The 10,722-nt window shown below is 47.0% G+C and overlaps 1 protein-coding gene across 1 annotated transcript; it reads right to left on the bottom strand.

The window, feature by feature from the left end:
* Positions 1–7,136: 7,136 nt before the first annotated feature.
* LOC129323603 (leucine-rich repeat-containing protein 52-like) lies at positions 7,137–9,062 on the bottom strand. Its single transcript, XM_054970129.1, has 2 exons — positions 8,891–9,062; positions 7,137–7,399 (listed from the first exon to the last, which is right to left on the bottom strand). The coding sequence occupies exons 1-2, from the start codon at positions 9,060–9,062 to the stop codon at positions 7,137–7,139; spliced, it is 435 nt and encodes a 144-aa protein (XP_054826104.1).
* Positions 9,063–10,722: the final 1,660 nt, after the last annotated feature.

Here is a 10,722-nt window from a genome sequence, read left to right as displayed (position 1 = left end):
CTGTGAAGGATCCTTCAGAACAAAGAAATCCTCAAGCTGCTCCTCAGATCTAGGCAATTATGCTATTACTTACAAATAAAGACACCAGATTACAAAGCTTGGGTTAAATTGGGTTTATTAAATATCAGCTAATATGCCCACATTAACTATCCTCCACCCTGTCTGCTGGCCGCCTAAATCATGCCTTCATTAAGGACAATCCTGCAGGAGCTCAAACCTCTGAGCCACATTTCTGCTGTCCATCCCTCTTCCTTGACTGCATGTCAAATGGTGATGCTGAAAGGGGCTGAGACTAGACAAGGGCACAAACAGGGGAAAAAATGAACACGGTGTTCATTGTTCGTTGCCATCCATGAACAATGAACAACGAACATTGACGAACATGACCTGTTCATGAACATGTTTGTTGTTCGTGGGAGCCAGCAGGCTCTCCTCCAGCCATCAAGATCCCTACCGCACCATTCCCAGAAACCCTACCTGAGCAGGCAGCAGGAAATATACCAATAATAAATAATAGCTTGGCCCCAGAGCCTGGCAGCAGCCCTGGAACCTGAAGGAGTAGATCCCTATCGCACCACTCCCAGAAACCTGACCTGAACAGGAAGCAGGAAAGGTACCAGTAATAAATAATAGCTTGGCCCAGAGCCTGGCAGCAGCCCTGGAACTTGAAGGGGTAGATCCCTATCCCACCACACACAAAGAAAATTCAAGCTCCAATGCACTCTCCCTGTCTCTCTCTCAAAATGCCGACAACAACTGTCTCTCCCTCACTGTCTGCAAAACCAGACCTAGGTCTGGGGGCCCCTCCCCCTGCTCTTTGCTTTCTTGTAACAAATTTGGAGCTCCACACTTGAAAGGAAGACCTGCCTATCAAGCTAAATTGGGCTTAGATTGGGGTTTCCAGGGCAACAGCAGGAGTTCAGACAGAGTTCAGGCAGTCCCTCCCTCCAGTTGCCAAGGGAATTGATTGCAGGTGCCAGATTGTCTGGCTTGACAAACAGCAATGAACAAGGCTTGCAATGACCACCTGTTCGTTTAGAATGGGGCCAAACAGCAAATTGGGCTGTTTGTGGCTTTTTTTTAGTTCGTATTGCTATTCATGCCCATCTCTAGCTGAGACTCCCCCAGCCTTCAGACATGCTAGAAAGCACTAAGGTTCAAATGGTAACGTTTCAGTCCCAAGAGAGTTCCTTCCACGAATGTCTGATTACCTGCTGGTTCGTCTCACATTCTGTCTGGCTCCCCTCGGTGCGCATGCTCCCCAGGGAAAGAAACTTGGGTGTAAAATTCATAGCTTTTAAAAAAAATAAAATTTGGCTTTCACCGTCACTTTTAAAAATCACCCTCAAATTTAAATTTCTGAACTAGTACTAAAGTGAGTAACAAAGTCCAGTTGGGAGAAGCCAAGCTGAGTGGAAGAAGGGGGAGTTATTAAAATTGAGCACTTAGCCCTACTTCACTTTTGGCAAGTCTGAAGGAGGGGATTGAGCTAAATCCTGGAAGGGAAGCCGCTAAGGTCTGCAAGCCCTTTGCTTGGTGCGCTGTCCCTGCTCCCCGTTACCAGTATGGTAGAGCTAGACACAAAATGGAAAGCCCTGAACTGAAATATTGACTGAGTCACGGCATGGACTGGATGACCTGGAGACAGTCACACCTTCTCAGCCTAATGAATCTCACAGAGTTGTTGTTGGGATAGAAGGGGAAAGGGAGAACTTAAGTATACCTCCCTGGGCTCCGTAGAGAAAGTGTGTATAGAAATGTAGTAAGAATCATAAGTTTGTCAGGCAAATCTAATTATCTCAGGCGGACAAAGGAAATTAAAAAGTGAATAAATTGCATCTCTCAGAAGTCTAACTTTACAAGAGATCTGTCTCTTTAAATGGGGCTATGGCAGGAAATCGGGGAAGGTAAAAGGTAAAGGTAGTGCCCTGTGCAAACACTGAGTCATTACCAGAGATGGGCACGAACCACAAAAAAACTGAACCATGAGGTTCGTGGGTTTTCACGAACCAGGAACTGGCATGAACTGGGGCAAGTTTACGGACCGGTTCGTGGGGCTTAAATGCCCCTTTCTGGCCGCTTAGCAGTGGCAGGGAAAGGGGCATTTGACAGCTTAAAGGGCCCTTTCCTTCTTGCAAGTGGCCGGTCCCTTTAAACTATCAGCGGGCAGGTGGCAGGGGGGGTTCAGCCCCACACTTACCTTGCCCTGCGGTCCCGCGGTGTCCTCCCCCTCCTCCCACGAGGGGCGGGAAGGCCGTTTTTGGCCTCTTCTGCCACTGCATGGACCTGCAGGGTGACGAAGGAGGCCTTCCCACCCCTCGAATGGCCACTGCAGGCCCACACAGCGGGTGGAAGAGGCCAAAAACAGCCTTCCCGCCCCTCGTGGGAGGTGGGGGAGGACACCACAGGCCTGCAGGGCAAGGTAAGTGGAGCTGGGGCTGGGGCTGGGGCTGGGGCTGGGGCTGGGGCAGTTTAAAGGGCCCTGCGGCTTGCAAGTGGCAGGTCCCTTTAAACTATCAGCTGGCAGGTGGCAAGGGGGGATTCCCCCCTGCCACCTGCCAACTGATAGCTTAAAGGGACCCGCTGCTTGCAAGCCACAGGAAAAGTTTATATGGCTATTTCCCTGGGGAAATGGCCATATAAACTGCCCCTTTACGACCCAAACGAACCAGTAGACCAGTTCATGGAAGTTTGTGGAAACGAGCTTCCGCGAACCACTGGTTCGTGAATCATGAACTGGCCTGGTTTGTGTGTTTTTTTGGGTCGTAATTCAATTTGTTCCCATCTCTAGTCAATACTGACCCAGGGCGGCGGGCGGGGGGAGCGGACGTTGTGTCACGACATTTTCTTGGCAGACTTTTTTTACGGGGGTTTGCCATTGCCTTCTCCAGTCATCTATACTTTACCTCCAGTAAACTGGGTACTCATTTTACTGAACTCGGAAGGATAGAAGGCTGAGTCAACCTTGAGCCAGCTAACTGAACCTGGCTTCTGCTGGGATCGAACTCAGGTCGTGAGCAGAGCTTGGTCTGCAGTAGTGCAGCTTACCACTCTGCACCATGAAGCTCCTTTAGAAAAGAGCATAACAAAGCAGACATCCATTCTGGTATCCTGTCCCACTCCTTGCTCTATTCTCTAAAGATTTGTGATTCTTTTTCTTCCAGTCCCTCACATTTTATTAATAAACAGTAATTAAAAGTTGTTGTTGTGTGAATGTTAGACCAGATCTCTGTCTTGACCCTCATGTCATGCATCAGGGGGCTGTCAGCTATTAAAACATCTTTATCTCCAACATGCCGGAATCTTGCAGAATCATTTTCTCCAGCCTTTCAAACAATTTGCTCTAGGACAGAATGCGTGTGTCTAGAGGAGTGAACATGCATTACAACCTTTTCTATCACATTTAAAAATTGTTGGCAGGTGAGATTAAAAAGAAATAAGGTAACAGAGTTTAATAATAGCACATTGGAAATAAGTAGGCAGACTTCTGTGGTTTTAGCTCTATAAAAATACTTTACTACATAACAAGGAAAAACATTTTTTCTTACGTTTGGTAAGAAAATAAAGAAGAGCTAACTAACTACATCTTGATGGCTAGACTAGGAGCTTAGAGAGAGAGAGAGACTGAGTGTCGTGAGTCAGCCAGGGCTGAGTGATAGTGAGGACTCCTCAGGGGAAGAGGAGCTCCATGCAGCCTTGAACAGCGAGAAGCTAAGGTCTCCTCAGAGGAAGGGGAGCTAACAGAAGCTGACCAGCAAGGAATACCTGCTGATCAGCCAGCACCACCAACAGCTGAGGCAGGACAAATGCCCTCTAGCTCTGATCCAACAGGTGAAACCCAGGGCCAAGCTACACGTGACGAATGACACTTGAACGGCAAGTGGATTGAGTGGAGGGCAAGTGAACAGGGAGAAATACACTTGCCGTTCAAGTGTCATTCGTCATGTGTAGCTTGGCCCCCAGTTAGCTGATCCCGGCCCTCCAGGTCCACCTCCTCCCTTTGAGTGCTGTAGATGGAAGCTGAGAGCTGAACTGCAGGCAAGGAGGCGAAGTGCACGCCTCTTGGCCAGACGCCAGCTGCTTGTCGAGAGTGATGAGGAAGTAAGCACAGGATAGCTCCCAAGCAGCTGGCTGCAAGCCCAGCCTCTCTATAAAACCCTGCCACAGACAACCAGGAAGTGTGGAAGCAACATGTTGGAATCCTGTTCCTGCTGCGACCTCTCTGGTGAACCTGGCCTTGCCATGTGACCACCAAACCGTGCCTTGACTCTGCCTCTGGATAGCCCTTGCTCTGACTGGTAACTGACCTACGGACCTCTTGACTTGGCTTTTGAATTCTGGACTTTGGATTTGAAACACTCACCTGGCTTTGAACTCGTGTACTGACCTGGCCCATGACACTGAGCGAAGACTGAGGGCCAAGCTACAAGTGACGAATGACACTTGAACAGCAAGTGTATTTCTCCCTGTTCACTTGCCCTCCACTCAATCCACTTGCCGTTCAAGTGTCATTTGTCACTTGTAGACTGACTTAAAGAGCAATAAAGCCTTAGTATATGTTGCTAGCTAATTGCCCTCCAATAAACTGGCTCATCCAATAGACAATCCTGGATTCTCTCATTAAGACTAAAGACTCCCCTTTCTATGGTGGGAACTTTCACTGGAGGCCTAAGTGGTCTTATGCTAACTAGTTATCTGACTAAACAAACAGAATAACAATTTAACTCTTTCATGACCGAATGCAGGACACTTGCAAAAATCCCAACACGCATTTATCTTTAAACGGCAAAACAGAGTCAGCAAGATAACAGCAGCAACCCAGATTGACTTGGAAAGAAACATTCAGACTGTTTGTACTTTGTCAGTTTTAAAGTATAAGTGGAAGTAATAAATCAAGGAGGCAAACTTGGACTGGGGACTAAGTTTGGTGCTCTTTAGAACAAAGAGGGATAGAACCCCCTAAGTCGATTATATTTTAAAGTAGGTTTGCTCTTCTTTGGAAACTTGCGCTGGTATGCATGGTGCCATCAATAGCGAGGGTAGTTTTAGCAGTGTCCTCCACTTGAAGCCAGCTGGGCAACCTTTGGTCACTCACAGCTCTCTCAGAGCTCTTTCAGCCCCATCCCCCTCACAGAGTGATTGTTGTGTGGATAATAATAACACACTTTGTGTCCGGTGATACCGGCCTTTTGTCCACCCCCACCACCAGCCCTGCAGCAGCAGGCACCCCCTTTAGGCCCTGCAGCACAGCCTCTGGCAGTACCTCAGTTGCAGGAGCCCCTACAGGCCTCCAGGCCTCTCCCACCCTTAGGCCAGTTGCAGCCGACGCCCAGGCACAACTCTGGGGAACAGCCTGCAGCCACTCAGCAGACTCACCTGTCTCCTGTAGTTGCCCAGATGGCTCCACTTCATCCAGGCTCACAGGAGGGTGCCATCAGCACAAGTCAGGCAGGCGCAGGCCCCAAGATGCCAAGGGAGGGTTCAGAAGCAGCTGGGGTGAGCCAGGCAGACAGCAGACCAAATGCCCCACCCTAGATGAGGATGGAGCAGGTGGGGCCAGGAGACTGCAGAGACTACCCAGCCCTCCTATCAGATAGGCTGGGAGCAGGGCCAGTCAGGGAGACTGGGTGGCAATTGGGGGCAGAGCCAGGGAGGTGGGGCAAGGGGAGGCCTTTAAATTCAGGTTCCTGTGAAGGCCAAGGAGGATTTTGCAGGGAGAGGCAGCTGGAGCGTGCTGCTACTCCCAGGGCAGGAGAAGGAACAAGGTGGTGGAACCCCCTTCCCTGCCCATCTGAGGCCGGAGGACACCTGCCTGGAGAGCTGGTAGGATGGCAGGCCATCAGGAGAGGGCACCAGTGAGGGAGGATCCTCACATCGGTGTACATAGACTACTGTGATATGCTCTACATAGATCTCCCCTCAGACCCAGCAGCTCGATTATTAACAGGAGCTAGGAGAACCATGCATATTGCTCCCATTCTGTGGTCATTTCATTGGTTTCCCATCAGTTACCAGCCTCAGTTCAAGGTATGGGCTAGGTGGCTAAGCTCTTTGTGGCCTTGGTTCAGCATATCTACAGGAGGACTGCCTGTGTTCCACCATGGCACCTTTGTTCATCTGAAAAGGGCCTTTTGCAGGTGCCACCTTGCACATGGGTGAAATCAACAACGGCCTATACATGCGCATTCTTGGTTGTGGCCTCCACCTTGTGGAACGGCTTGCCTGATGAGCTTAGGAGGGCTCCCACTCTCCTGGCTTTCTGCAAAACTGAATTATTCAGGAGGGCTTTTTCAACACAAGTAAGAGGGCTGTACAGTAGGGAAATGGTTCAAAGAGGTACATTGGTAAAGGGACAGGGACTGCAGCCCATACTACTGTGTACTGTCTGGGTAATTACTGGGTAATTTCTATGTTATTAATATGTCAGGCATAAATGCTTATCCTCTGTTTCAGCATCTTTTCAGCCATGTATCATATTTCTGCTTGTTTTCAAATCTTTGCCTATCCTGCTGTCTTGTTTCTTAAATGTCTGTTGATTGTATGAACTTACACTGTGTAGTCTTCCTTGGGTTTCAGTGAGGATCAATAATATCAATAAATAAAGTAAATAAATGTTATCCTGCCCTTCCTCAAAAGAGCTCAGAGAACTGGACATGGTTCCCCTTTCCTCATTTTAGCCTCCAAACAAGCCCAGCAAGTAGGCTCGGTCGAGAGAATATGTCCGATCACCTCATGAGTTTCCTGGAAGAGTAAGCACCTGAACTCAGAGCCAAGCTACAAGTGATGCCTGACACAGGTCGGACACTTGTCAGCTTCCCTCAAGTTTTGATGGGAAATGTAGGCATCCTGGTCTCGCAGCTTCGCTCTCTGACTGCTGTCCAATGGACTTTTCAACTGTCACTTGTCCAACATTCCGCCAAGCTGCCTACATTTCCCATCAAAACTTGAGGGAAGCTGACAAGTGTCCAACCTGTGTCAGGCGTCACTTGTAGCTTGGCTCTCGGCTTTTGCTGATCCTAAAAACACCTTAACCATTACTCCACCCTGGCTCCACCATAAAACAAAGAGGCTGAAACAAGGGTCTTTATGGTCTTTCTTTTGATGTTGACGCTTCCCAATGTTCCAAAAGAGCACTTCTAAATCATCCTGTATTCCTCATTTTCAGCTTCATTATCATCAGTCTTCATGGTAGGATGGTAGTACATCACTGTGCTTATGCCAACCAACCCAGCCACGAGAGTTCCACCAAAAAATATGCAGAAGGCAATCAGAGCCATATTGAGAAAATCATGGGCTTCTAAGTGCACCAGGCAGCTGTGATGGAGTTCGTGTTGCACCCGCCCAAACAGCTGAAGGCCCTGAAAGGAGCTGGGCTCAGCACAGACAATGTCGTCAGGGTCTGCAAGCATAAAACGCAAGACGGATGAGCATTTTAAGCAGCAACTGGTAAAAATCTGCAACTGGCTTTCAAATGAACACAATACATGAAATGCATGAATAGAGCCAGTTTTGTGTAGTGGTTAAGAGTGGCGAGACTCTAATCTGGAGAGCTGAGTTTGATTTCTCACTCCTCTGCTTGAAGCCAGCTGGGCGACCTTGTGTCAGTCACAGCTCTCTCAGAGCTCTCTCAGACCACCCACCTCACAGGGTGATTGTTGTGGGGATAATAATGACACACTTTGTAAACCGCTCTGAGGGGGTGTTAAGTTGTCCTGAAGGGCGGTATATAAATCGAATGTTGTTGTTGTTGTCGTCGTCGTCATCAATAAAGAGAACAAGGGAAGCATATAAAGTTTTCTATCATATATCTAATTCTGAGCCTGGCCCAGTGCAGATCAAAAACCCCTAAAGAATGAGGCCGTTCTGGCCAGGTACAGACAGACCTGGGAACCCTCAGGTTTGCAGAAAAATTCCAAACATTTTTAAAATAGGGAGGTTTTAAAGTCCCCTCAGACAGAGGAGCATTGTCTCTGTTTGCGCCAGTAATGTCAAGGAAAACACTTCACATTCCTTCCTACCCGAGCAGCACCCTCTCCTCATTGCCCCAGAGAAAAGGCGGTGCAGCAGGGGTGACCCCTCCACAGATGTTTTCTCTCCCCTCCCTCTCCTCTGCCTGAGAAAGAAGGTGGTAAAGCAGCAGGGGCAGAGACCAGGAGAAGAAGGCCATTGCAATTCCCCTTGCACGCATTCCTGGGGGTGGGAGGGGGAGGGGGGCAAACCAAGCAGTGGTGCTGTGAGCAAGTAAGCAGGCCTGGAGGGCTGGCAGCAATCAGATAGTCAGCAGCAAAGGTAGAGGCGATGGAGGGGGAGGGAGAAGTGCTACTGCCCAGGAGGGTGGGGTGGTAGCAGGAAGAGTACAACAATGTGAAGGCAGCTGGAAAGGGCTGTCAGAGCAGAAGGGTGACAAGATTAAACAATGGGATTCTACCCCCCTCCTGAAAGTCTGGTGGGTCCAAACTTGTCCAGTACTAACCTGGGTCACTAGTCTGTACTAGACAATCATACTCAGGGCTTTTTTTCAGCTGGAACGCAGTGGAAGGAGTTCTGGAACCTCTTGAAAATGGTCATATGGCTAGTGGCCCTGCCCCCTGATCTCCAGACAGAGGGGAGTTTAGATTGCCCTCCGTGCCGCTGAGCGGCACGGAGGGCAATCTAAACCCCTCTGTCTGGAGATCAGGGGGCAGGGCCACCAGCCATGTGACCATTTTCACCGAGGGCAACCCACTGAGTTCCACCACCTCTTTTCCCAGAAAAAAAGCCCTGATCATACTCAAATTAAAAGGTATGGGAGTGCCTCAAGGGCATAACGGATGGTCTGCGGATAAAAGAATCTACTCCCATAGAATCTTGAACTATGGAAAGATCATGTGTCTGATTTAAAAGGTCTTACTTGAAAGCAAAATTGCAGACTCCTGTATCCAAGTACAAAATTCCAACAAGGCACAGTCACATATCCAGGGGTTATTATTTATCCCCAAAGTATGAAGGTTGCTCAGATGTTCAAGGGCATCATCGTCGACGTAATTCAAGCCGCAGTAACTCACATCCAAGTAGGCCAGCATAGGGGTGCCGCTGAAAGCGCGTGCCTCAATCACTGCTAGAGTTGGGTTGCCGGAGAGATTTAGCAGCAGTAGCTTTTCCAGGTGTAATAAAGTATGGAGAGAGATATAAGTAATTTTGTTGTAACTAAGATCCAAGTATATCAGGTTGACTGTACTAGAAAAGGCAAAGGGTAGACCCAGAGCTATCTGGTTATGGCTACAGTCCAGATAGACCAAGTCACTTAAATAGTTCATTTCCATTGGTGGTAAATGAGTGATATTGTTGTTAGCCAGAATCAATTCTTTTGTAGCCAGTGGAATTTTGCTTGGAACATTGGCTAAGTTCTTTCCCTTGCAACTCACTTTCCACTGCTCACAGGTGCATTCTGTTGGGCAACTAAAGCTTCTCTGTGCCCACATTATTCCTATTAGAAGAGCCAGCCACAAGGGTATGAAGCAATGAAAAGATGGCAAGATAATGTACCCCATCCTGTAGATCTTCTTTCTTTAACTAGTGAAGGAGAGGGCTTGTCTTCTTCCAAAGTTCAAAAGTAAAAGGCAGCCAATTACTGCTGGAACATTTCTGTGTTATCTCAGTTGCTACTTTATGACATCACTAGTGTGGAGGAAAGTGAAGCAATGTGTAGCTTAGCAACAGAAGTAAGTGTCCCATACTACTCACCAAATAAGATACCATTAGAAAATCCTCTTTACTCTAGAAATATTTCTGGCAAAGGGCAGGAAAACAATAACAACAGTTGAGCAAGCTGAAGCATTTTTACAACAGCTGCAAGTGCAGGACAGGGATTGGTCAAAGTTCAATTTTGGAAGATGCTGGCCTTCCAACCAGAGAAGAGGAAAGAGCAATCAGGAAAAGAAAGGAGGAAAAAAGGGGGGAATGAATGGATTTAAAATAATTTCAGTGAATCTGAATGGATTAAATTTGCCCTCTAAACGATCAAAGCATTTTCAATCCATTGAAGGAATTAAAAGCAGATAATATTTTGCGTTCAGGAAACTCAAATGAAAAAATATCAAGAATATATATTAAACTGTAGAAGATCGGGCAAGGTTTATATCGCATCAGCAGAAATAAAGAATGTAGCAATATATATCAACAATCAAAGTTTGGAAGTTCTTGAAGAATTAAAGGAACATAACGGAGGATATCTGATTGTGAAGAACAAACTACCAGAAGGACGAGTATGGACACTTAGTGTCAATATACGCATTAAACAATATTAAAAATGAATTTTGAAGATTTTTACCAAATATTATTGGAGAGATTTTAATCTTCAGAGATATGAATGCGGTGTTAGATTCCAAAACATATAGATCAAAAAACTGGTGGGAGACTTCCAAAAAGTGTATTCAGTTATATGCAAATCTTCAAACTGGAAGATGTTTGGAGAATATTGCACCCAAATGAAAGAGACTATATATATATTTTCAAGCAGACACCAATCATATTCCAGAATAGATGTGTTGGGTATCAAAAACTTTAATCACAAAAGTCAAGAAAGCAGAGCTGCTCCCAAAGATTTTAGCAGATCATAATGTGATAGAGCTAATTTGAAAGAATAGAATTAAGAAAGAAGATGAAGATTAAATGACACACTGCTGTTACAAGACGAAGTAGTACAAAAATGCAAGAAAGATTTGACAGACTATTTCAAGCTAA

Source organism: Eublepharis macularius, chromosome 2 (assembly GCF_028583425.1).
Source record: "Eublepharis macularius isolate TG4126 chromosome 2, MPM_Emac_v1.0, whole genome shotgun sequence".
NCBI lineage: Eukaryota > Metazoa > Chordata > Lepidosauria > Squamata > Eublepharidae > Eublepharis > Eublepharis macularius.
Note: the sequence above shows the minus strand (reverse complement) of the source record. Positions and strands in the feature narration are given on the sequence as shown.

What these genes read in the sequence shown, in the direction of transcription:
- LOC129323603 (XM_054970129.1), bottom strand. Translation starts at nt 9,062, where the DNA reads ATGCTGGCCTACTTGGATGTGAGTTACTGCGGCTTGAATTACGTCGAC. An exon ending in GTCTGCAATTTTGCTTTCAA is followed by an intron (nt 7,400 to 8,890) that starts GTAAGACCTTTT and finishes TTATGCTTGCAG; the next exon opens with ACCCTGACGACATTGTCTGT.